The 27951-nt window shown below is 43.3% G+C and overlaps 1 protein-coding gene across 1 annotated transcript; it reads right to left on the reverse strand.

Moving 5' to 3' along the window:
- Nucleotides 1–13541: 13541 nt before the first annotated feature.
- On the reverse strand, nt 13542–15794 carry LOC121760436. The gene has a single exon (XM_042156104.1). The coding sequence runs from the start codon at nt 15792–15794 to the stop codon at nt 13542–13544; it is 2253 nt and encodes a 750-aa protein (XP_042012038.1).
- Nucleotides 15795–27951: the final 12157 nt, after the last annotated feature.

Below are 27951 nucleotides of genomic sequence, written 5' to 3' on the forward strand. Positions count from 1 at the left end.
GTCCAAAATGGCTAAGGAATTTTCTAATTAAAAAGAGAGTTGCTTCTTCAATATTTTTCCTCGTATTTATAGGCGTGGCTCCAATCCCTAGGGCAACGGTCTTTGCGATTTGATGTTTGTGCCCCTGAGGATTTAGCTCATTTTCTTCACTTTATTTGCTCATTTTTCCTCTGCACTGGTAATTGATACTCGTTCCTGGGTCTGGCAAGATAATTAACGCATCTGAACTTACAATTATACGTTAGCACCATGGAAAACACAGAATTTAGATCCAAAATAGATGCATGAAACGAGTCTTATCAATATTCAACAGCCAAACTAATAGACCAGGTAAATAGATTTCCAAAAACAGCCGGGCAATACGTAACATGTAGTGGGGACCATTTTTCCGAATTGGTTATGACTACAAAAAGCTGCAAAAAGTAAAAAACCAGCAGAGATCTGATTCCTAACTAACTTCTAACTTCATATTCTCCAACAATCTAACTTAACAGAAATAAAACAGAGCATCAAGCATACGAAAATAGGGTAATCACAAATCCGACTTTAAATATTACGATCAAATAGGAAATGACTAGATCTAAACTACTAGGCCGAGCGAAACAAGCAGAAAAACAGTAAACATCCATAACCATGCAAAATTCAAAACATCACGACTCAGATCCACAACTCCGTTTAAGAATTCAACTCAGATCAACCAAAAAAACAACTCCAATATGTCAAACCCATACTCCTTAACTCCGATTCAACCGATTCAACGACAAATCAACTCCGATCAAACCGATCTCCACTCCAAATCGAACAACAATTACGAAAAGCTTCCAAAACCACAAATATCAATAATCAAACATCAGAATCGGCTAAACGGAAAACAGAAACTTCCATAACTACGATGATTAAAGTTCAACATGGAAATAAGAAACGGCGAGCTTCAAAAACGTCGAAGTCTCAGCTCAAACCAACAAAAAACAGTAAATTATATATTCTCCCTTCACAAGGACGGTGTTATACCACAGAATCAGACTAGGCTACCACGAAACTCCCAGAATTTTACCCCATAGTTGCTTAAGTGCGCAGAGAATGTGTGTGAAGTGAAGAGCTAAGAGCGAAAAGTGAATGTGTTGAGTGATGATGCCTCTCTTCATGTTTTGTCTCTATTTATAGCTGAGGCTTGAACTTCTAGGGTAATTTCTCTGTTGATTTGTCGATTTTGCCCTCCTAGAAAGTCCTTCAGAAAGATACTTTTCCGCTCACAGCTGCTTCCGCAATCTCCTGGGTCAAGTTGCAGCTGGCTTCTTTATTCCATTTTTCTTCAGTTTCCTCTGCCTGGTAGATTTATCCTTCCGTTTCCTTGACCCGGCAAATTCTATACGCACCTAAACTTGAAACATGTATTAGTTCACATAAATCTTAGAATTTAACCCCATAACCGGTGCATGAAATTGTCCTTATCAAAATGCACACACTTAAACCATACTTGCCCTCAAGTATGAAAGATAAAATAAAGAAATAAGGCAAATTTCGTGCATGGTTATTATTAACTAACTTAAAGAAAAAACTAACATAACTCCTAGACCTAGACACAAAAACACTTAGACAACAGACGCAAATAACCATAAGAGAAAATAATAAAAAAACAAAGAAAAACAGAGATAAGCACAGATGTATAAACTGGTTCAAGTTTTAACAATCGTCCCCACAAGTTTAAGGTCACTCCAATCATCTACAGTCTCAGATTCCCCCCCTTCCCTTCGTCTACCTAGTCAGTTTGTCAAGATAGCCTTTATCTTCTCTAATTGTTGGATTCACCCGATCACTCACTCCTCACCAGAAACGTTAGGACCATTCACTCATTTATGCTTTTGCCATACCACTAATGTCTTGGGTTCTACTGACATAGGAAAAGTTCCTTAAGGTCTTTCATTTGGTTATAACGGGGCCATGGGATCGTAATATGTTTAGGTGAGAATCCTAGGGGTCTAAATTAAAAAAGTTTAAGTGCAAATATGCGACGAACATGTGAACTTAGGGACAAAAGATGGAAACAACCTCCCTATTTATAAATCTGACTTCCCGAAAATTGGAGCTGTTCCTTGGCCATTTTAGCCTTATTGCCTAACTTCCTTCTACTAGGTCAGGTAACAATTTTTTTTCTTCCCATCTTTCCTTTTTTTTGAATTTTTTTTTCTGGGTCAGGCTATACGCTTCCCTGCCTATTTTCTAAGCATATATATTTTTTCTCTCAATTTTTACCGGGTCAGGTTACAATATTTACCGCCCGCTTTCTTTTCTCTCTCTCTTTTTTTCGTATATTTCCTGGGCTAAGCCGTGTGATTTTTTTTTCTGCCCATTTTCAAACTAACATTTCTACCGGGTCAGGTTACAGAATCTCCTGCCCGTTTTAGTTTCTAAATTTCTACTTTACTCTCCTCTGTTTCTCAACCTAACTTACTACCCCGAATGGTGAGTTGCCCCCACTCCGCCCCCTTGTTCACATGACAAGAAGGTTGAGGTGCCATTAGTCCTAGGTTCTCCTATTGCCTTTAGTCCTCACTCCCCTATGTCATTTTCCCCTAAGCATCAAGTGGCAACCTCTCTTCCCTATTCTAATAGTAGAAAGTGTTCTACTCTAGGATTTTAACTCACTTTTAGAAGGCTTCACAACTAGACCAAAACAAGGCATTTTCTATCGTTCTCACTTCGTCCAAACTGATTTTGATTTATTAAGGAAAAAGGTCTCAAAATTGACATGCATCCTTTATTCGATCACTCTCACTAAGGGAATCTTGCTTTTATTTTGCCAGTTTATACTTAAACACAGAATCCTAAGGAAAAAAACAAAAAAAACTAATACTCTATTGACTCAAAACTAACAACCTATATGCATGCTTGACTGACTGCACTAACTCCCCCCCCCTCCCACTTCAATCCTGCTTGTCCCCAAGCATATCAGTGAAGTGGAAAACATGGTAGTTAGTGGGAGAAGAAATACAAACTTCTCACACTTAGACCAAGAATTGGGCTAAGTGGGAGAAGTAACAGAACAACAACCAACAAACATATGCACGAAACAAACTTCTCACACTTAGGCCAAGCAATGGACTAAGTGGGAGAAGAAACAATTACAGAAATAACAAAACACAATTACGGGAATCAAAAGCATGCTATATCAGTAAAAACTTCTCACACTTAGACCAAGAATTGGGCTAAGTGGGAGAAGACACAGAACACAAATACGAATAGACACCTAAAACATGCAAGAAACCAGATAATCATGCTAAAAAAAACCGAAAAGAAAATCACTAAAAAGTAAAATTACTTGTTACTGGGGGGTCTTAATTCTGTGTTTGGCCCCGGTGGGATTGGTCACTACTTCCTTTCTCTTCTGGGTCGGGGTACTTGCTGGAGTACTGGCGGCTTTCTTGAGAGATGAGGTCCCTGGGCCTAGTTGTTTAGGCTCGCTGCTAGGTCTGGGAGGCATCATTTGCTGGGCTAGGGGGAATCATTTCTCCATTGAGGCAATCATCTTCATCATAACATTTATGGCCTCAGCCATCTGTCCATTCTGCACTTCTATGTTCCCCGTGAGCCCTGCGATATTTCTGCTCATCGCGCCCATCTCACTTCGGACCTCTCCGATCTCGCGCCTCCATTCCTCAAGCTTAACATTAGATGGACCTTCAGAATCCTCCAACTCCCTTTTCACAGTTACCACATCAGTCTTTCCCACTTCATAAAACACAATCTCTCCGTCCTTCATGTGTATGCCTTGTTGAAGAGGAACGCCACATTGAATAGCTCCGGGGCGTCACAGACCTGAAGGCTGGGTACTGACTTCGCCACTTTCATGCTCACATTCCTTTGCAGATAAGCACCAAGGAGGTCGCATGTGTTGAGATGGCGGACCGTGTGGCTAGTCATCGAGTTGCACGCATAGGCCAGCCAATAACCGAGGTGGACCTTTACACCCTTCAGCATATACCAAGTAAAATAGAGCTCCGAAGTTGTGAGGGCAGCGCCTGTCTGGCCTAGCAGATTGTACCCAAAGAAGACCTGCGCGAAGTGGAGTACCGGCTTGGCAATGTGGTATCCCTTAGACGAACTCGTCTTGAATTTCCCTCCGCGCTTCCGGGTTATGAGTTCCCAGGCCGCCTGCATATCAAAGCCCTTAGTCTTCTTCGAGGGCCCAATCTCTCTCTCATTCCAGATTACTTCATCATCGTCTTCCTGCGTAAACAACCCCATTCACAAAGACCACTCTCGGATGCTCATTACAATGTCTTCATTGAAGAGGCGGAAACTGCTAGAATCGGCGTCAGAGTCCATGGTGGACTTAAACTTGTAAGAGGTGAAGAATTCTTTGCCAACGCGATGGGCACCTCTGCCGTGCAGTGATCCAGCACCCATTCGAAACCGATGGTGTGGATATACAACAGAAATTCTTCCTCTGATTCTATTTCCTGGAGGGATGGGGGTCGTACATCTTCCCAAGCTTTGCGAGCTTTCCCTTTGAAGCGCGCCCATTACAAGTCTCTGCTAGCTTCGGGTCATCGAAGTGGACCATGGCCTGAAGTAGCCTCTTCGTCAGTAATACTTCCATTGGCTCGTACACCGGTTCCACCTCCTGGTTTATTTCCGCTTCCTCTTCTTCTCCATCCTCTTCTGTTGGTTCGACAAATGAGACACTAATTGGTTCCAGGGAGGCCTCTTTAATCTTTACGGTTGAGGAGGCTTGCCTTTGCTTCTTCTTTAGGGGTGTAGCCTCTTGCTTCCCCTTTTGTTTCCGCTCCTCTGTATACCATTTCTCCTCGGCCTCAGGAGTGAACTCCTTTGTTTCGATTGGGTTCTCCTGGGCTTGGGGATATCATCCCCTGTCTCCTCCTCGCTCTCCGAATCTATCAGATGCAAATGCCTAGCCCTTGTAGACGTCCGTGTCTCCTCCAGTTTCTTGCTACGACGGTTATTCCGTCGATTTGTCCTCGCAATGGCCGGCGTGTCCTCCGACTCTGGCCCCTCGTTCGGTACTATGATGAATTTGGCCGCCTCAATAAGTTCGGGTCTATCGGACAGTTCGGGTCCGTCTACATCCATATCAACCTTCTCAGTCCCATTATCTTCATCATCGTCTCCCTCGAAGATCTCCCCTCCTCTGTCATCGGTCTTCAATTCCTCCGGGATATCTCCCTCAACAAAACTTTCCCTTTCTGCACTTTCAATAACACCACCAGTAGGGATTTCTCCCTCTACACCCTCACCAGTAGGTACTTCTTCCTCAACATCCTCACTCTGTTTAACAACTTTAATTTTCTCTGCAACATCCTCACCAGTCCTATCACCGCTACCCTCATTCCCAACAACCCCTTCCCCGTCAGACTCTCCCTCTCCTTCATTCTCATTCCCTGCACCCTCTACTCCCTCATCCCCCTCCGTCTCCAAATCACCCTTTCCTTCTTCGCGCGCATCCCCCTCGCTCCCTACTCCTTCATCACCTGTACTAATGGGTGGAACTGTAGGCGTGACAAATTGGGGTTCGGGTTGGGTGGATGGTATTATCGGTTTAGTTTCAGAGATTAGGGTTTCAGACGGAATTTTGGGGGTCTCTTTCTGGGTGGAAAGGGACCCATGATATCCATTCCCCACACATCGAAAATCTCACAAACAATAATAGGATCCTGCGGTATTTCATCCTTCGCAGTAATCCCCCCGGTCTGTTGGCATCGAACGCAACTCTGGCAAAATTCAAAAGCATCTTTATTCAACGTGGGCCAGTAAAACCCGCTGTCTAAAACTTTCCGAGCTGTCTTTCTTGGCCCATAGTGACCACCACATTCCAATGCGTGATAATGATTCAAGACATCTTTTTGTTCCCACTCGGGGATACATCTCCTAATCACTTGATATGAACCCATCCTCCAAAGCTAATGGTCATCTCAAAAATAATACCTGGCTTCACTCTTGAGTTTCATCCTCTAGGCCCGGGAATTTTTTAGAGTACTAGGCAACTCTCCCGTGACCAAGTAATTTTCCAGGTCCGCAAACCAAGGTTCTGCATTCAGCTTACACTTCCCTTTGACCGAATCTCCTGGGCCAGTTAAGCTAACACTGCCTCCCAACTAATAGGTCTGGGAGATTTCAACTCGTAGTATAGATGTTCCTCTGGGAACGCATCTGGTATATTTTCTTCATTATCTCCTTAAAGTATCCTGCTTAGGTGATCAACCACCTTGTTCTCGGTACCTTTCTTGTCTCTGACCTCCCAATCGAACTCTTGAAGTAACAAGACCCAGCGAATCAGCCTCGGCTTGGACTCCTTCTTGGCTAACAAATATTTAATAGCTGTGTGATCCGTGAATACAATCACCCTGGACCCTAACAGATATGGTCAGAACTTCTCGAATGAATACACAACAACCAACATTTCTTTTTCTATAGTGTCGTAATTCTTCTGGGCCTGGTTGAGAATCTTCGAGGCATAGAAGATCACATAGCTCTTCCCGTCAATCCTTTGACCTAGCACCACTCCAACAGCGAAGTCGCTCGCGTCGCACATCACCTCGAATGGGTGATTCTAGTCTGGAGCTTTAATGATCGGGGCCGATACAAGCTTGTCTTTCAAAAGTTGGAAAGCCCTTGACATGCTTCGTCGAAGATGAAATCTACATCATTCTGCAAGAGACGAGTAAGCGATTGTACAATCTTCGCGAAATCTCTAATAAACCTTCGGTAAAAACCAGCATGGCCCAAGACCCTCTTACTTGTAGGGTAAGGTAACTTCGAGATCACATCCACTTTCGCTTTGTCTACTTGAATTCCTCTCTCGGATACAACATGGCCTAGGACAATGCCCTCAGGAACCATGAAGTGGCACTTCTCGAAGTTAAGGACGAGGTTCTTTTCCTGACACCTTCTTAACACAACGTCCAAATGACCTAGGCATGACTCAAATGAGTCCTCATAGACAGTGAAGTCGTCCATGAAAATTTCTATACACTATTCCAGTAGGTCAGAGAAAATGCTCATCATACACCTCTGGAAGGTTCCAGGTGCATTGCAGAGTCCAAAAGGCTTTCGCCGATAAGCATACGTGCCAAATAGACATGTGAAAGTGGTCTTGTCCTGGTCTTCTAGGTTCACGTAAATTTGGAAATAGTCACTGTAACCATCGAGAACTCAGAAATATTGTTTCCCAGCTAACCTTTCCAGCATCTGGTCAATGAAGGGTAGGGGAAAATGGTCTTTCCGCATGGTTGTGTTCAACTTTCTGTAATCGATACACATTCGCCATCCAATGACTAATCTCGTGGGCACTAGTTCGTTCTTCTTGTTTTTCACCACTTGTATTCCAGATTTCTTTGGTACCATGTGTACCAGACTTACCCACTCGCTGTCTGGAATAGAATAGATAATCCCCAGGGATACAAGTTTCAGCACTTCCTTCAGGACCTCTTCTCTCATGTTCGGCTTCAACTTTCTTTGTGGATCCCGATGGGCCTTTGCACCTTCCTCTAAGCGGATGTAATGTATGTAGAGATCGTGGCTAATGCCTACCAGGTCCGACAGAGTCCACCCTATGGCTTTCTTGTTCCTCCTGAGCACTTCCAATAATTCACTCTCCTGCTCCTGGGTCAAGTTGCTGTTGATAATAATGTCTCATGCTCTTCCAAATAGGCATACTTTAGCCCTGGTGTAAGTGTCGTCAATTCCTTCATTGATGGACTGTCTTCTTGGGGCAGTGGATTCTTTTCCATTTCATGTGTAGTCAACTCTTGAGTGTTCATTGCTAGATAGGCAGATCCCTTTGACCTGGCAGACTTCGGATTCTTACAGAACTCCACGATTGCCTCTGCTAACTCCTCATCCGTCAACTCTTGAGTGTTCATTGCTTCACACCATCCCGCTACTTCTCTATCAATGGAGTGACTCATTTTTGAATTATCAATATGTTCCTGCATGAGTTCAGTCTCAAGATATTCCTGGACCAAGGGGTTAATAATATCCACGACATGAAGATTTTCCACATCTAAAGGTTTTTCATAGCCTCATCAATGTTGAATTTATTGAGATATGAAAACAAGAGTTGGGGGAGTATAATTGAGAAAAAAGTTGGTTGAGTTTGTACTTAAAAAAAAGCGTGAATGAAAAAAAGAAAAAGAAAAAAAAAGAAAGAAAAAAATTGTATATAGAGAATAATTTGAGGTCTTTGGAAGTTGGGAAGAAATTAGACAAAGTCTAGTTATTATCGAGAAGTGCTTTAAGAATGGTTGAAGTTAAAAGTTGATTGTTGTGATTTCTTGGGATTTTACGTTTTGGAATTTCAGTCACTTTAGCCAAATATTTCCTCACCTTACCAAAGAGCCTACATTATAACCTAAATAAAAGACCTTTCGGACTCTTGATTTATTGTCACACGAGGTAGAGGAGAGGTTAGACATTGAGCAAGCTTATGGTAAACCATGCATTTTTGCTTGATTTGAGTGACTACTTGATATCTTATACACTTTTTAGTGAGGTGAATATACACACATATATATCCTGAGTGAAGCATGAATCCAAGGTGATATACGAGTTAGTAGTAAAAGTGCATTCGACAGCTTAACTTGATGGAATTTGTATTATGATATGTTTTTATTATTCCGTATTCTTTGAGACGATGATGATGTCTAAAACCCCTTTAAATCCAAGTCTTCTTTTAGTTCCTTTCTTCATTGCTAGAGGACTAGCAATTATGTAAGTTTGGGGGAGTAGACATACTTGGATTTTACATGGTTTTAGAGGGTGGTTTTGTATGAATTTGATCATATATCATCTAGTATTAGGCGTGTTTATATCTACTTCTCTATTATGTTGGTATGTTGACCATTTTGTTAAGAATGTGTAGAAAAAGGTGCAAAATAGGTCGATGTGCAATAGCCTTGGTTTGAGACAGTTTACTGGAGATTTTTAAGTCCAATCAACCCCCAATGCATATCATTCACTTCGTCTTCGAAAGAGCTTCGCGTGGGTATCTTAAACACCTCAATCGGAGCCCCGTAGAAGAAGTTATGGTCGTTTTACGAACACTGCGCTGTCCAGAAAATCCCACGCGGCCGGGTGGAATTATTACCCTGTAAATTCCACCCGGCCGGGTGTCGCAAATTGAGCGCTGGAAGGTCAGAATCTGGCCGAAAATCATCACCCGGCCGGGTGATATTTACCCTTTATAATTCCACCCGGCCGGGTACGTTGTTTTGACGTATTTTGATGCCAAAAACGCGATTTTTGATGGGGATTAAAAGGAGAAGAAGTCTAGGGTTCATTGGATTCTACATTTTTCCACCAAATACACATTCTCTCTCTCTCCGAAGAACTCTTGGAAGAAGATTGAAGATTCAAGCTTCAATTCCTCCGCCAACTGTAATTCGTATCATGAATTCTATTGTTTTTCTTAGTTTTGATTTGTTTTCTACCATGAACATGAGTAGCTAAGCACCTTTCATGTAGAATTCTTGGTGAAGATGCATTGATTCATAGTTTTAATCCAATTGACTTCGTTTTATCTTGCTCTTGCAATTGTTTGAATTATTCTTGTGCTTTTTCCTATCAATTGCTTGATCACCAATTGAGAGTGTAGGGTTTCTTAGAGTAACCGGGAGATGAAATAATTAATCTTGAAAGAGGAATAATTCACACCTTAATTCAATAAAACTCGGGAGAGTTGAGATTATGAGTGGGATCTTTAATCTAATCAAACCTTTGGGAGTTAGGTCTAAGATTTAGAAGGGGACTTCACTTATTACACCTAATCTACAGATTTCTCATCTCGGGATGGGGTTCAATCTACAATTGTGATTGATTCAACAATTCTGGAGACTTTAAATGGTAAATCGGTTTTAATTGGGTTATGCTATGAGTTGTGCATCGGATCCTTGAATTCTGCATATTTCTCCATCATCTTACACAACTTGCTTAAGTGCTATATTGTTTAATTGTTCTAATTTAATCCTTGCATTTACATGTTTTCAGTAGTTGTTAGTTTTAAAACCAAAATTTCTGATCGTTTGGATAATAGTTGAAATTAGTTCGTGGTACTTAGGTTGACACTTAATTGTCTCTGTGGGATACGATATACTCTTGCTTGCTATTTGCTACGATAACCCCGTACACTTGTGGGTATTATTTGGGTAAACTAAAGTTGACTCAATGAATCCTCTGGACCTGTTTGATCTGCACTTAGCAATCTCGCACACACCAATTCTACCTATCAAATGGCGCTGTTGCCGGGGATGGATGGCGTATTTTATGTTTGTATTTAGAGTGATTTGGTGTATATATTTTTTGATCTGTTTTCATTTTCATCCTTTTATTTTTCAGTTTATGAGCAGAGGCTCGAGGTACGAGTACTGGAACGATACATCAAATTGGAGGGATAACCAGACTAGTTGGCAGGCCAAGGAAACGACAGAATCTGTCACCACTAGGTCTGGGTTGACCACAACGAACCCAACAGCTTCGAGTTTAGGAAGTGAGGCAGACCCAGTCTCACCTGAGAAGCGAGAGCCGGAATTACCTCCGGATTTTGAAGAAGAGCAGCCAGAAATCATGGCGGAGATAATTGATAATGATCCGGAGATATGATCACTCAACGGCCATCTGAATGGCTAACCATCCCAAGCTATAGTCATTACCCCAGCCCAGCAGACGATCGATATCAAAACGAACGTGTTGGCTGTGATGCCGCACTTCTACGGGCGGAAGATTGAGTGCCCATATGAATTCCTCCATGAATTCTGCAAACTTTGCAGTATTCAGAAAATGCCCCCTAATTCGACTGAAGAGGATTACAGGTTGCGAACGCTCCCATTTGCGCTGAAGGGTGAGGCCAACACATGGTTATTAAGGTTACCGGCCAATTCTATCCGCACGTGGGCAGACTTCAAACTGTTTTTCTTGGACTACTTATTTCCCGTGAACAGGACGAATGCCATCAAGAAGGAAATCCTAGCATGCAGACAGGATTATGATGAGTCCTTGAGCCAGTATTGGTCACGCTTTAAAGGATTGCTCGATTCTTGCCCCGACAACCAATGTACGAAGCAGAGGTCTACAACATCTTCTACGAATGGGCGAATCCAGAGTCCAAGGATTTACTGAACTCTTCGAGCGGGGGAAATTTCACAAAGAAACGTTTGAGCGAGGCCAGAGGGATTCTAGGAAGATTGATTGATGCAAAGAAGGCGTATGATTCCCCTCGAACTATCCTTAGGAGGGGAAGTGTGGATACAATGAATGTGCAAAATGAGGATAGGATGGACGCTAAGATGAATAGGCTAGAGAAGACGATTCTGACTGCCTTAGAAAAAAATAACCCGCCGGCAGAAAGGATACCATTGGCCAAGCAAATGCCAGGCCCAAAGGAAGGATACCATTGCTATGGGACTCAAGGGGAGATGGAATGCCAAGCCCAAGTGAATGCCGTGGGAAACTGGAACCAAAATAACTAGAATAGCAATTGGAACCCTTGGAAAATCAAAGATGCTCCATGGAGAGATCATCCTAATTTCAGGTGAGCTGATAGGAACCAGAATCCACCTCCTCAACAACATAACACGAATCCACCTGAAGGGCAATCTAACTAGCCCAACAGAAATTAGGAAGGGTAGAATTTCCAGCAGAATTGGTCCCACAGGAATCAAGAAGGACAAGGTAATTGGGGGAATAGGAATCAGGGGAGCCAACCCAACTGGGTCAACAGGAATCAGAACCAACCCTTGAGCAACTATGTTCCACCCCACAAGAGGAACTACCAGGGCAATAATTCTAACCCCCAGCCAATTACCAACAAAACCAGGGACCGCACACCCATTACAATTCGAACCAGGGGCAACAGGGGAATTTCAACCCGAACTAGGGATCAAATTCGAGTCAGCCATACCCAAAACAGCCAAGGAGTGCAGACGATATAATGGGAGACCTACTCAACTCACAGCAGCATTTTCAGAGCAAAATGCAAGCTAATAACGATTTAGTCCATAAGTTGCAAGATGCTCAGCAAGAACAGAAGGCCCCGATGGATATGCTAGCCAAACAGATGTCTCAAATTGCCACCTCTTTGAGTGAGATGCGCGGAAACGAAGGAAGAATCCTTGCCTCAGTGAAACCACCGGACAGAGCAAATATCAGTCAAATCACCTTGAGATCAGGAATGGAGTATAAAGGGCCAACGATGAAGACTGATGAGCAAGGGCCGACTGTGATGAGTAAGGAGACAGAGGGCACAGTTCAACAGAAGGGAAACACCGAAATAGGGGAAACCAGAACAGAGGATGATCCGACCTTCTTGAACCCAGGAACTGAAGTGGAAAATGAAGAAGTGAGGAAAGAAACTGGAGAGTTTTCCAAAGGAGAACCCATGTATGTTTACTCTACCCATTGAAATAGGTAACGTGAAAGTTGAGCATGCAATGTGTGACCTGGGTGCGTCAATAAATGTGTTACCTCTTTCGCTTTACAAGAAATTGGTAGGAGTAAGGTTAGTTGATACGAAGGTAGTGATCCAATTGGCTGATAGGTCATGCATAAGCCCAGAAGGTGTGTTAGAAAATGTAATAGTTAAGGTGCATGATTTCTTGTATCCTTGCGATTTCCATGTGATTAAGATGAGTGAACATGAGTCTGCTAAGTCTAGCGGAGTGCTTTTAGGTAGACCATTCCTACGCATGACTAAGACTATAATTGATATTTTCGATGGAATAATTTGTTTGGACTATTATGGGGAGAAATTCACTTTCACAAAGTCTAGGATTCCCAACCCACTTGATTAGCTTGACAAAAGAAAAGGCTTAAGGCTCAAACTTGGCTATCAAGGATGTTATATATTAAGGTTAGTGTTTAGGCAGAAATAAGGCTAACAACAATGGCCTAACATCTTCCCCTATCTTTAAGGTCACTATGTAGACTCAAGAAGACCAGGAGCAAGTTCTAGAAACATATGCACAATTGATGATAAAACACACATGAAAGAATTGAAGGCTCAAAAATCTCACTTGAGTAAATAGATGAATCAAGGCAAACAAGCAATTCGTTGCTTATGCACCCTATTACTCAAACTCTCAAGTCAATGGTCAAGTGATAGCTCAAAATGGATGATTCTTTTATCATAGGCGACTAGTCTTCACCCCAATTACTACCAAATTTTTTTTCAATTCAAGCCCAAAATTTTCAATCAGTCACAACCAATCAAAACGAAAATTCATGAATTTCTTAAACAAAGCAATTATATCCTAAAAAAACAAAAACAAAACCCAACTAATCAATCTAAAGCAATAAGATAAGTACCTCGTTAGTGTCCCTATCCACCATATCATCCCCCCAAACTTATTCAAAGCTATGCAAAGAATAAGTTTGAAAAGTTGGTGGAGAAGGGAGACTTACATGGTATGCAAGCAACACAAAACACACTAAAACAAACTGAAACGATAAAATTAAAAGTTACCTACTAGGGGTTACCTCCCCTACAGTGCCTTTGGTTATCGTCGTTGGCTCGACGTCCTCCATGAGCTGCATCATGTCACGCCATAACTGGTGATGTTAGACTTTCTGTCAATCTTGGAAGCATATGATCTGGCCAATCTCTTCTTCCACCAAGTATTTTTCAGAGCTCCATCAGAAATTTTGGTTTCCACTTTGGGTGAATTTTCAGCTTTTGTTTTCTTCTCTTTCACTTTAGGATTTAATGCAGTCTCTTCTTTAGAACTTGATCCACCACATGAACCAAACATCCATTGCGGCAAAGAAAAATCCCCAAATGTGGACTCCATTTCTTGTGCCTTTTGGACCTCTACAACATGCACAACTTTGCACTCATTCTTCATAACAAGTTCCTCTTCCTCACGACTCTTCATAGCATTGTAGATAGATAAGATGTGGCGTTTGTTGCCCATATGAAGAGTGAGCTCTCCTTTTGCTATATCTATCAATGCTTTTCCCATTGCAAGGAATGGACGCCCCAGGATAAGCGGTACATTCACGTCTTCTTCCATATCCAACACTACAAAATTGACGGGAAATATGAAGTCGTGTACCATCACAAGAACGTCCTCAACAATTCCTTTAGGATAGGTGACGGTTCTATCTGTCATCTGCAGTGTGATTGTTGTCGGCTTGAGAGTGCCGATCTTCATCTTTCTGAAAAACGATAATGGCATCAAATTTATGCTCGCCCCCAGATCACAAAGTGCCTTTGTCTGTCTGTCATTTCCAATGACGCATGAGATGTTGAAACTGCCAGGATCTTTAAGCTTGGCCGATAGCTTTTTCTGAATTATGGCAATACAGTTTTCAGATATATTCACCGTCTCATAGTTAGTCCACCTCTTCTTCTTGGAGAGCACATCTTTTAGGAACTTTGCATATGTAGGCATTTCTTGAAGTGCCTCCACCAATGGGATATTCAAGTTAATCTTCCTAAAGATATCTAAGAACCTTGAAAACTCAGCATCTGTCTTCTTCTTATGAACACGTTGAGGATAAGGGATCCTCACTTCAGCTGGAGTATGAGCTGTAGGTGGTGTAGGTGAATGTGTAGCCATTTTCTCCTTAGGTGGAGTAGAAATCTGCACAGTCTCATTTTCTTCGACCAATTCCTCCTCTTCAGCTCTCTTTTCTGCTACTCTACCCTCATTCTCGGATGGCATTGAAGGTCCCTCATAGCTTGTTCCACTCCTCATATGTATAGCTTTGCAGTCCTTGGGATTGATGATGGTGGTAGAAGGGAATTTTCCTGGTTGAGTAATAGTACTCACAGTCTGGGAAATCTGGCTTATCTGTATGTCAATGTTCTTCAAATGGGTGGACATACCTTGCACATCTGTCTCAACCTTCTCCATCCTTTGATTGTTCTGCTCTATGAGCTTGTTGGTCTGTAGCATGAAAGACTTGAGTATGTCTTCTGTGGTCATCTTCTTTGGATCATTAATCACTCCATCTGTAACTGTGAACCCTGGGGGTGGTTGCAGAGCATTATTGGGGTTCCCATATGAGAGATTGGGATGCCCCGTGTTCCCGTACTGATTATATCCTCCACCATGAAAGTTGGGGCCTGGATTATTGTAGTACCTGTTGTTGCCCCCTTGATTCACATAGTTCACGTCCTCCATACTTCCTTGGGGCTCTTGACACGGTTTTCCCATTATCATGCAATCAAATTTCATGGTCAACGCATCCAACTTGTCGGATAGGGCACTCATAGGATCATGATCTGTAGTAGAAGCCACCCTATGCACCTTACTCCTTTCGTTGCTCCATCCTTCGTCATTAGATACGAGCTCCTCAATCACTTCCATGGCTTCACTCACTCCTTTTGTGAGAAAATTACCGCCTGAGTTCAAGTTCAACTCACGTTGTGCTTCAGGCACGCATCCCTTGAAAAATGTAATGACTTGAACTGTCGGGGTTAACCCATGGTTGGGACACCGTTTCATCAAAGATTTAAACCTCCCCCATGAGTCTCTGATATTCTCTGCAGGAGTCATCTGAAAGGCAATGATCTCGTGTTGCCTCTTTATAGCTTCACTAGGGGGATAGAATTTCTCCAAGAATTTTTCCACCATAGCATCCCATGTTCTAATTGATCCTGGCTCCAAACTCTCTAACCAGTCCTTTGCAGAATCCTCTAAAGAGAAAGGAAACAGCCTTAGTCGAACCTGTTCATCTGTCACTCCATTCATCTTTGTTGTGTTGCAAATCTGAATGAACTTAGTGATATGCTTGTTAGGGTCATCTGTGGATTTGCCCCTAAAAGCAATGTTCTCCGCCATCTGGATTAGTCCTCTTTTCAGCTCAAAAGTATTGGCCGCGATGTTGCTATGAACAGTTGGATTTGCCTGGCCTTGGTATATATATTGATTCTGCAGAGGCACGGGTGGTCCACGGTTAATCTGTTGACGCAACTCCTCCAGCTGTCATAGAAGCTCTGCATAATTGGGATGAGGGGGTGGTGGACCGTTGTTACCCTCTTCGTTCTCCATCAGACTAGGAGAAACGGGATCAAACTGAATATGATCCTGAACTGGTGATCGGATGGGTGAAAGATCCCTCTGATCTGAAGATGCTCCTGCGCGGGTAGGCGAAGAGGTGTGAATTTTTTGCGTGAGCCTCCTATATGCGTTCCTCTTCCGGTTCGATGCTTCTATCTCAGAGTCGAAAGGTTCTAGAGGCAAACCTTTAGAACGTGTGTGCATACACCTGAATAAGAAACACAAATGTGAGAACTAAAAAAAAAGAAATTAAACGAAAAATTAAGCAGTAAAATCTGAAGTCGTAATCTTGATTATTATCACGATATCAAGCTATATAACACAAAATTATCCCCAACAACGGCGCCAAAAACTTGACTCAACATTATTTTACCCAAATAATACCCGCAAGTGTACGGGGTTATCGTAGCAAATAGCAAGCAAGAGTATATCGTATCCCACAGAGACAATTAAGTGTCACCCTAAGTACCACGAACTAATTTCAACTACTATCCAGACGATCAGAAATTTTGGTTTTAAAACTAATAACTACTGAAAACATGTAAATGCAGGGATTAAATTAGAACAATTAAACAATAGAGCACTTAAGCAAGTTGTGTAAGATGATGGAGAAATATGCAGAATTCAAGGATCCGATGCACAACTCATAGCATAACCCAATTAAAACCGATTTACCATTTATAGTCTCCAGAATTGTTGAATCAATCATAATTGTAGATTAAACCCCATCCCGAGATGAGAAATCTGTAGATTAGGTGTAATAAGTGAAGTCCCCTTCTAAATCGTATACCTAACTCCCAAAGGTTTGATTAGATTAAAGATCCCACTCATAATCTCAACTCTCCCGGGTTTTATTGAATTAAGGTGTGAATTATTCCTCTTTCAAGATTAATTATTTCATCTCCCGATTACTCTAAGAAACCCTACACTCCCAATTGTTGATCAAGCAATCGATAGGAAAAAGCACAAGAATAATTCAAACAATTGCAAGAGCAAGATAAAACGAAGTCAGTTGGATTAAAACTATGAATCAATGCATCTTCACCAAGAATTCTACATGAAAGGTGCTTAGCTACTCTTGTTCATGGTAGAAAACAAATCAAAACTAAGAAAAACAATAGAATTCATGATATGAATTACAGTTGGCGGAGGAATTGAAGCTTGAATCTTCAATCTTCTTCCAAGAGTTCTTCGGAGAGAGAGAGAATGTGTGTTTGGCGGAAAAATGTAGAATTCAATGAACCCTAGACTTCTTCTCCTTTTAATCCCCATCAAAATCGTGTTTTTGGCATCAAAATATGTCAAAACAACGTACCCGGCCGGGTGGAATTAAAAAGGGTAAAAATCACCCGGACGGGTGATGATTTTCGACCAGATTCTGACCTTCCAGCGCTCAATTTGCGACACCCGGCCGGGTGGAATTTACAGGGTAATAATTCTACCCGGCCGCGTGGGATTTTCTGGACAGTGTAGTGTTCGTAAAACGGCCATAACTTCTTCTACGGGTCTCCGATTGAGGTGTTTAAGATACCCACGCGAAGCTCTTTCGAAGATGAAGATAATGATATACATTGGGGGTTGATTGGACTTCAAAATCTCCAGTAAAATTGTCTCAAAACAAGGCTGTTGCACATCGACCTATTTTGCACCTTTTTCTACACATTCTTAACAAAATGGTCAACATACCAACATAATAGAGAAGTAGATATAAACACGCCTAATACTAGATGATATATGATCAAATTCATACAAAACCACCCTCTAAAACCATGTAAAATCCAAGTATGTCATTCACTCAACTGCTAGGCCTAGGAACTCCCTAAACTTATTTGTCTGTGTCGTTGGGATACTCTCAATTCTTATCAAAACCTTAACCCATTTACTATTGGCTAGCAAAGGGTAGTAAGGATCGATCCCACAGAGATGGATGGGGTAAGCAAGTGTTCAAAGGACTTGGAAGGGGTTGGCTGCTGTCACACAATTCATGGGTTAAGACTTGTTTAACTACTAGACTTGGGGGAAATTAAAAATGACTATCCTATCTGCTAGACCTAGGGAACAAAAAGAGAATGTACGCATGCATGGGTAACATAAATGAAGTTCTACTAGAAAATATTCAACAGCTAAACTACTAGACCAGGTAAACAGATTTCCAAAAACAGCCGGGCAATACGCAACATGCAGTGGGGACCATTTTCCCGAACTGATTATGACTACAGAAAAGCTGCAAAAAGTAACAAACCAGCAGAGATCCGATTCCTAACTAACTTCTACCTTCATCTTCTCCAACAATCTAACTTAACAGAAACAAAACATAGCATCAAGCATACGAAAACAGGGTAATCACAAATCCGACTTTAAACATTACGATCAAACAGGAAATGACAAGATTTAAACTACTAGGCTGAGCGAAACAAGTAGAAAACAGTAAACATCCATAACCATGCAAAATTCAGAACATCACGACTCAGATCCACAACTCCGTTTAACAATTCAACTCAGATCAACCAAAAAAAACAACAACTCCAATACGTCAAACCCATACTCCTCAACTCCGATTCAACCGATTCAACGACAAATCAACTTCGATCAAACCGATATCCACTCCAAATCAAACAACAATTGCGAAAAGCATCCAAAACAGTAAATATCAATAATCAAACATCAAAATCGGCTAAACATAAAACAGCAACTTCCATGACTACGATGATTAAAGTTCAACATGGAAATAAGAAATGCCGAGCTTCAAAAACGTCAAAGTCTCAGCTCAAAACAACAGAAAATAGTAAATTGTATATTCGCCCTTCACAAAGACGGTGTTACACCACAGAATTAGACTAGGCTACCACGAAACTCGCAGAGAATGTTTGTGAAGTGATGAGCTAAGAGCGAAAAGTGAATGTGTTGAGTGATGATGCCTCTCTTCATGTTGTATCTCTATTTATAGCCGAGGATCGAACTTCAAGGGTAATTGGTGGAGATGGAGATATTGAGTTTCGCGTGGGTTGATCAAGCTATATGGAAGATAACTGAACTGGATGGATCAGTTAGCAAATGTCGCCAGCCAACTAATGTAATTTATATAACTCCCGATTTGCACTACTTTAACAGTAAAGAGGCAAGTTCGGGGTCGATCCCACAGAGAAGCGAGTGTATCGAGTGTGTGCGTAGTGAATAGGGTTCGGCTGCTGCCACGCTTTAAATTTGGGAGTTTTAACTACTGAGTTTACACTAGGCACAAAGTAAACTATCTACCGGATCAAGTCACTGATTACTACTGGATCAAGTAAACGTCAGGCTGAGAATAAGAACTCAACTAACTAAGCATGCTACGTATAACATGAAACACCTTGCCACTCAACATGATTAAACACTTGGTCACAGATATAAAGCTAAAGTGAACTTGAAAACAGTAAACACGAGAACGAAAACAAAACAACTCAATTTTATACTAAAAACTCAGAACAGTACAACGAACATGCGGAATGTAAAAAGATCGAAACTTTAGCTACAATGCGAGAATTAAACTAAGCTAACTCTTTGGAGACTAAAGCAAGTAAAACCGAGAGGTCCTCGGTGAGAAACTTGAGATAAAGCCGACAGATATCGAGAATTCTGTAGTACTTCCTTCGTTCGCCCTTTCTAACTAAACATTTCTCTATCTAAACTATCTCTCGAACTGGGAAACTAAACTAAAACGTAAACTAAAACGTAAAACGAATGATTTTTTTAATACTGTGGCACATCCTCTATTTATATGTACTTCGCACAATCTCCAGCTGGATAACGATCTTGGCAGAGGATATTCGCTCACGTTGTGAGCGAGCGACTCATCGATTGCTACGTGCCTTCCTTCTAGAATGACGTCGCTTTTCAATAACAGATTCATGACTCAGCTCCGTCCTTGCGTCTCATGTATCAGCACGTGTCCTCTTCTAGAACGTCGTCCTTGCTAATAGAATGATGCGCACTATCCAGCTCATTAGTTTCACGTGTCCTTCTTCTGGAAGCTAGTGGTCCCATCCTTAACTGCTTGATTACTCCCCTTGATCAACTCCCTGATTTTGGTCCTTTTTGCCTGTTATACTTGCTTGATTAGTTTGGCCTTGTTGCCTTGGTCAAGCGGCATTCCTGCACAATTAACACTTGCTTTTGCGCGATAAACCGATCAAGTAGCGTACTTTTTACCCCTAAACCGATGCATGAAATAGGCCTTATCAAACTGCTCACACTTAAAACATACTTGTCCCCAAGTATAAAGAAAAAGAAAAGAAAAAGATAAGGCAAATTTCAGGCATGGTTTACTCATTTCAAGAAAGTAAAAGATAACGAAAAGGGAAAACAGTCTTTAAACTAAAACACATATTCACATAGATGCATTAGACCGAATAAACTTCCAACAATCATACCCGAGGTCGAGGTCAATCCATTTGCCAACAGCTTATGTTTCTTTCCTTTCGCGTATACTTGATCAAGGTGTCAGTTTGTCAAGATTGCTCAATTTAAAACAACTATTGGATTCACTCAGTCACTCATTTCTCACCAGAGATGTTAGGACTTTTCACTCGGTATTGCCACAAGTTTAATTTCTCGAATCGGACTGCATAAGATAGTTCCTTAAGATCTTTGTTTCGGGCGTAATGGGGCTTAAGGGAGTAATGTATTAGGCCATCCACAACGCTGTCACTAACCGTCCCTTAACCGTCCCTTAAATTACTATTCGCGGGCTCCACTGTACTTTTTTACTCCATCCCTTAGCTAAGGGACGAAACCTACAACCCTCCGTCCCTTAACCGTCCCTTAAATTACTATTCATTCAATTTCATTTTTTATTTTTATTTCCAACCAAATTCAATTAAAAAAACACACTTCATTAAAAATAAAATAAAATTACAACATAAAAAAAATACAACTTCAAATTAAAAAAAAGACATAATTAAAATCCTAAAAAATTAAAAATGACATAATTTAAAATCCTAAAAAATTAAAAATTAAAAAATTAAAATTTTTAAAATGACATCATCCCCCGGAGGAGGCGGTTGAGGTGCACCGAAGCCTTGAGGAGGCGGAATGTCAAGTTGTGCCACCATAAACGTAACCGGATAATCCTCCCGAATCTGGGAGAGTCACTGCGAATACCGCGGGGCGGAGGGACGAGTGTATGCATCCACATCAAATTGGGTGGTTGGTACCCCCCCGGCGCCGACGATCCCTGGGTGCCCGGCGTCGACGAACCGGAACCACCCAATGTGTTGTACATGTTCCCCCAGTCACCGAACGCGTTGAGATCCCACGAGCCGGAGCCGCCACCGCCAGAGTATCCTTCGCCGGACATTTTGTGATGAGATGTTAGATGAAAATTAGAGAGGAAATGGAGATGATTTGGGAACAATAGATGTGTAGTTGTGTGTGAAATGAGGATGAATTAGGAGTATTTATAGAGTAAAAAAATTAAAAAAAGGAAAAACGGCTATTAACGGTAATATTACAGTTTTTCACATTTTTTATTTTATTTTTTTTTATTAATCCGAATTTTAAAAATAATGAATTATTGCGTCAGCGTGACGATGCCCACTCGCGGGACGGCGAGTGGGCGTCACGCATGGCCTGGGAGCGCGCCACGTTGCCTCGGCTCGTGGCGAGCCGTCCCATGTTTCGTCACGGCGGAACAGGACTGGTGATGGGCTGGGGGCGAGCTGGTGACGGGACGAGACGCTGCAACGCGTCCCACCCCGGTTCCGTCACGCAGGAACGGAATACGTGCCACCGTCGTAACGCGTTGCGGGTGGCCTTAGGGTAAGGTCCTAGGGGTTCTAAGTTAAAAATATAAATTGTAAAAGGAAAAACACATGAGTCAAGAGACCAAACATTTTGAATAAACTTTTGATGGATCAGACGGAATTATTAATTCTGCCTCTAGATATTTCACTGGTTCAAGTCGCGACCTTTTTGGCTTATTCTCTAACTTTCGACTTACTAGGTTAGGTTACAACTTTTTCCTGCCCTTCTTTTTCTCAAACTTTTCTCAACTCTATTTCCCGACATATATTTTCCAACATATTTTTTTTTCGACTTGATGTCTGACTTGATCAACCTGATTGACTAACTTGCTCAACCCGGCTACTCTTTTATTTCAATTTTCTATTATCCCCCTTTCCTTTGAAATTGATTCACCTCTCTGACCCATTTTCCTCACGTGTTTATAAAAATATAATGATGCGGGTTTTGGTTTCAAAAGAACGGGTAAGAGTGTATATGGCTCAACTTGGTTAACTAGGGGGTGTCTTACTTGATGAGGCGGGTTCAAGAAACGAAAGAAGAAAAAGGCTCAAATGGTTAAGTCCTAATGCCTTTAGTCCTTACTTCTTGTGCAACTATCATCTAAATATTAAAAAGTAGCCTCTCGTAAAATTTTTCTTTGTAAAAATAGTAGAAAGTGTTCTACTTTGGCTTATAAATCACATATAGACACGCTTCAGAGATGATTTTAAAATTGAGCATTTCCATCATACTTGCGTCGTTCCAACTGATCAAGTTTTAGCAATCCAATTTCTTCATGTAAGCATAGTGAGTCATTTTTCTAACTCTTCCCAAAGCAATCAAGTCTTCCACTTATCCAATTTCATGCATATTGCCCTAATTATTACTAACAGATATTTGTAATTTTTTTCAAAAAACTTGACATGTATCATTTTACTGGAACTAACCCTCCCCCATCCCACTGCTTATGAACTCGTTCTCGAGGGACTGGATGCAGTGGAAAAGGGTTAGGTACAGGCAAACAAACCAAGGAAAACTTCTCACACTTAGACCAGACACTGGGCTAAGTGGGAGATAGTGCCAATCAATGAAAACATGCCAATAAACACAGAAAAACATAACCAAAACACAAGGGCAGACAGAAACGGAAACATGCATAACCTTCTCACACTTAGACCCAACAAAGGTCTAAGTGTAAGAGCAAACAAAAACAAAATAAATCAAATTTTTACAGAAAAAAATAAAGCATAAATTGTTTGAAATTGAAATGAGTTCAGGGGGGAATACTAATGCTGCATGGAGGGTTGACCGGGGGATGCTGAAGGTGGCCTGGAGGACGATGGGCGCCGAGTTTGAGGAGAGCTTGTAGAGGAAGGTGGTGGTTGCCTAGCAAGGGTCTGTTGGCGGCTCTAGAATCCTAGCCTGAGCGACCAGCTGGGCATGTGAGTTCTCCACCAGCTGCATTAGCATCTGCTCCATGCGGAGCTTCCATTCACGGTCAGCGCGTGCAGCCTCCTCTGGCTCTGTCGTCGTTATGGGCACCATCTCCAGCCTTTGCCTTTGTTGCCTCTCAGGGCTCGCCGGGCGATCTGCTGGCCTCCTCCTTTCCTCCTGCCTGGCCTCCTGCTGCTTCTTCTGTCTCTCCTGCCGAGCCTTTGAGTAGAAGCGAAGTTTCCCACCTCGTATCCGTTCAAGTACCTGTATTCTTACAAAGAAATCCAAGTCCACCAATTCGGGCTTAGGACAACGGCTGGGAACCTCTGCATCCTCCTGGAAAACTAGGGTCCAATTGCGCCTTAAATAGGCTCCAAGCAGGTGGTAGACATTGAGGTGGCGGGCAGGGCGAGTGGCAATCTGATTGATCGAGTAAGCAAGCCAGAAGCCGAGGTATACCTTCCTCTGCTCCCTCATGCTCCACATAAATTAGAGATCGACCAAGGCAATGATAGCCATTGTATTGGCTTGACCCAGGAGGTTGCACCCGAGGTAGACTTGGGCGAGGCGGAGGGTTGGATCAGCAATATGGGTTCCTCTGGACTAGAGGCTTTGAAGTCTGGGGCACGTCCGTTGCACGAGGCCTGCCAGACGGCCTGCTGATCAAAATCCGGCTTGCTCTGAGGAAGGCCAATGTCACGCCCGAACCACTCTCCACTGGCGACCTGGGCCTTTGTGTAGAGCCCCATCCTTACGGAGAACTTGTTTAGGTTCATATTCTGGGCACAACCGAACACCCTAAAGGAGACGTTCCTGACCTCTAAGTTTGTGCTTCCGGTGAACCGGAAGGATGTGAAAAATTCCTTGGCTAGGGCGCCTCCGGCACGAAGGTCTCCTCAATTCCCAGCAGTCAGTCAAAACCAATGCCAGTAAGGTACTGGGTGAACCTCATAGTCGCCAGGGCTGGCTAGTGGAGTTTCTTACCAGCCTTCAACCGCTTCTGTGCTGTCACCCTCTGGTGGACCTCCTCCTGCCACTTGGGGTTATCAAATTCCAGCATCCGCTGGTGTAGGTCCGTGGTCAATACCACAGAGGGCTTGGAATAGTCGGTGGTGGGGGTGTTGCAGGCCTTCCTTCTTACCTGCGGGATGTTCGGGCCCATCGAAGCTCTTCTGCTTCAGTTTCACTGCCCTCATCCCCCTCTTGTGGGGCGGCAGGTTGGTTCGCGTCAGCAATCACGATGCCCTGGGCAGTAGGGCGCATCCTCTTCGGAGGAGGAAGAACACTCTTTCCCTTCCTCTTCCTCTCTCTCTCGGCTCTTACTGGGGTTGTCCTCAACAGCCCCTCTCTCCTCAACGGCCTCACCGACCCCCTGGTTCTCCGGCTCCTCCTCGTCCCTCATCAGATTGGCCCTGCCGGCCTCTATCATCGCTATCATCCGCTCCATGTTCCTCCGGCGCGTCCGGCAGTGCAGCGGCTGCTCTTCCCTCTCCTCCGGCTCATTCTCCCCCGCTTGGTGGAACCAGTTAGCCTCCCTCGGCTGTAGTAGGATGTCGCTGGGAGGCGGCTGAAGGTCCTCCGTTGAGTCGTCATCTATGGTCACAACCTCTATCGGTTGTGACGGCCCTTGGAGGGGGGAGGTAGAACTCCCGTCACTCGGTGGTGACGGGGCGTTTGGAGCAGATGTGCCCTCTGCATGTAGCGGCGGCACGGATTCTTCTTCGTCAGCCGGAGTGGCGGCAGGCTGTGCCCCCCCTCTTCTTCGTCAGAGTCCCCACTGTACTGTACCAGTGGGAACGTGGGTGCAGGTTCAGGTGCATGAAGGGGGGCTTGTGTTTGGGAGGAAGATAGAGGGTTTTGGGGAGGATTTTGGGGTGCGGAGATTGTAGCGGGGTTCCTCGACCGGGAAATTCCAAGTCGGGCCTTAAGGGTGGAAATACTCCGGATCCACTTCAGGCAGTGGAGCGGCGGTACTTGTTTGTGGTGGGGGACGGTGGTTGTTGGTGTAGAAGGGCCGACGGATCTCCGGTCACCACTGTCGGTGCCGACATCGAAAGAAGATGATGAAGTGCTAAGTTGGGTGATCTGCATTTTTACTGGTAATGGTGATGGGTCTTGGTGGAGAAGATGATAATTTGGGCAAAGGTTTTGATTCTTTGGAGAAATCGGATGAGAGCAAATGTAAAGTACTGTAGGCGGTTTGGATAAAAGTGATATACGGATCTGAAAACCGCCTTTATACTGATATCCCGACTGTTGAGATCCCTGACTGTTGAGATCCTCGCGACTTCCCACGTACAGGCGCGCCTTTTTAGAGTACCAGCTGGCTTAGCTTCTCCGATACGCCTCTTCTCTCCAGTACCATTTTGTCTAATGCAGCAGTTAGTTCTTTCTTTTCAATGACTGCGCACGTCCTATCATCACCTGCCCTGATCAAGTGGTCAATTAATTCTAGATGACAACTCAAATAGTACCACTTGATCAGTTTCTTCCTTCCTTTCAACTTTTATTTTCCTAAGATTTAAAATTTAACATATGAGTGGTGGAATTTCGTCCACCACAAATGCCTCCATTCCTTGGTTGGCTTGATCAATCCCTTCCACTTGGTTGATCCACTGACATTCAGATGTTGACTTGATCAGATAGAGATGCTCCTCGGGGAAAGCATCAGAGATAGCCTCTCCGTTGTCTTCTTGCAAAATTGGGCTCAAATGGTCAGCTACTCTGTTCTCACATCCCTTTTTATCCACTGCCTCCCAGTCGAATTTATGCAAGAGGAGGACCCATCTAATCAGTCGCGGCTTCGATTCCTTCTTTGCTAGTAGGTATTAAATGGCCGCATGGTCAGTATACATTATCACTTTCGAGCCTAGCAGATAAGGCCTGAATTTTTCGAAGGCGTAGACCAGCGATAGCATCTCCTTTTCAGTCGTGTCATAATTCTTCTGTGCTTGATTTAGAGTTTTGGAAGCATAGAAGATTACGTAACTCTTTCCTTCGATTTTCTGACCTAATACTGCCCCCACAACATAGTCGCTAGCATCGCACATCACCTCAAAGGAGTGAGTCCAGTCGGGGGCACGTATAATTGGAGAGCTTATCAGCCTGTCCTTCAGCAGTTGGAACGCGGTCTTGCAATCATCGGAGAATTCAAACTCCACCTCATTCTTGAGTAGCCTCGTTAGGGGCTGGGCTATCTTCGCGAAATCCTTGATAAATCTTCTATAAAACCCAACGTGGCCTTCGCGATTCCTTCAGTAACCATAAAATGGCATTTCTCAAAATTCAAAATCAAGTCCTTTTGGCGGCATCTTTCCAGCACTCTGTTCAGGCTGTGCAGCCCTTGATCGAATGTATCTCCGTAGACAGTAAAATCGTCCATAAAGATCTCAATGCAGTCTTCTAACAGATCAGAGAAGATGCTCATCATGCATCTCTGGAAAGTGCCTGGGGCGTTACAGAGGCCAAATGGCATCCTCCTGTAAGCGTATGTGCCGAAAGGACATGTGAACTCGTCTTTTCTTGGTCATCCGGATTCACTGCTATCTGGAAGTAACCACTATAACCATCCAGGAAGCTGAAGTACTGCTTCCCTGCCAACTTTTCCAGCATCTGGTCAATAAAGGGCAGAGGGAAGTGATCATTCTTCGTAGATGTGTTCAGCTTCCTATAGTCAATGCACATTCTCCACCCAGTAACTGGCCTTGTCGGAATCAATTCGGTTTTCTCATTCTTTACCACTTGGATTCCTCCTTTCTTCGTTGATTTTTCCCGCCAGGTAGTCCTTGATGAATTTACTGATCGGGGGCATCTTTAAGGCCGTCAAGAGCGGCACCTTCACTTCCATTTCCTTGAACATATTAGCCACGTCAATCGTAGTGTCTCTTTTCCTTGTCACCATTCCCCGATACGGATATGGCTTTACTTTCTCTGCTTCTTCTCCCTGACTTCCTTCTGAGGATTCACCTCCCACTTTCGCTTTGCCTTTGTCTGTCCCTTTCGCTTGATCCACCCCACTGGATTCTCCTTCCTCTTCACGACTTGGTCCAGACATTGATGCTGGAGACATCACAGGTGGGCTAGGGCTTTGGTAGACTTTCCCTGATCTTAGGGACACTTCGCTGATGCTTTCACGACTAGGTGGCTGCACAGTAGCATGGATTTTTCCTTCATTGCCCCTTAGTTCTCCCAGCGACATCGCAACTTGAGAAAGTTGCTTTGTAAGCATATCCAACGCCGCCCTTTGCTCCTTCTGGGCCTCCTGGATTTCCCTCATTGCATCATTGGGTTGGTGCGGGAACATAATATCTCCAGGTCCGTCGTTGGGGTGTCGATTATAACGTTGATTCGGCGGCCCCCCTATGTGGTTGGGTTGTGAGTAGTCAGACTGTCCGCAGTCCTCTTGCTGGTATGGCGGCTGTTGGTTGTCTCTCTGGTGTGGCGGGACATAACTCACCATCTGGTTACCCGGTTGCCTGCCCTGGTTGCTTGACTGGGGGCCTTGTTGTCTGTACCCCCAGTTTCCTTCATTCTGTCTACTTAACCAGTTGGGCTGTCCTCCACTGGACCAGTTTCCTTGAGGTCCACTTGACCAGTTGCCTTGACCTCCCTGCATTCTGTTCCCTCTATTGTTTGATCTTTCTGGGTTCCGAGCGGGCCTGTTTGGTTTCCCTTCAGAGGGTTGTATCTGCTGTGTCGATGGTTGAGGCGGATGACTTTGATTCTGATCAGTCCACCTGAAATT

Source organism: Salvia splendens, chromosome 13 (assembly GCF_004379255.2).
Source record: "Salvia splendens isolate huo1 chromosome 13, SspV2, whole genome shotgun sequence".
Lineage (NCBI taxonomy): Eukaryota > Viridiplantae > Streptophyta > Magnoliopsida > Lamiales > Lamiaceae > Salvia > Salvia splendens.

Coding starts and splice junctions, on each gene's coding strand:
- LOC121760436 (XM_042156104.1), bottom strand. CDS start 15,794: ATGGCGGAGAACATTGCTTTTAGGGGCAAATCCACAGATGACCCTAAC.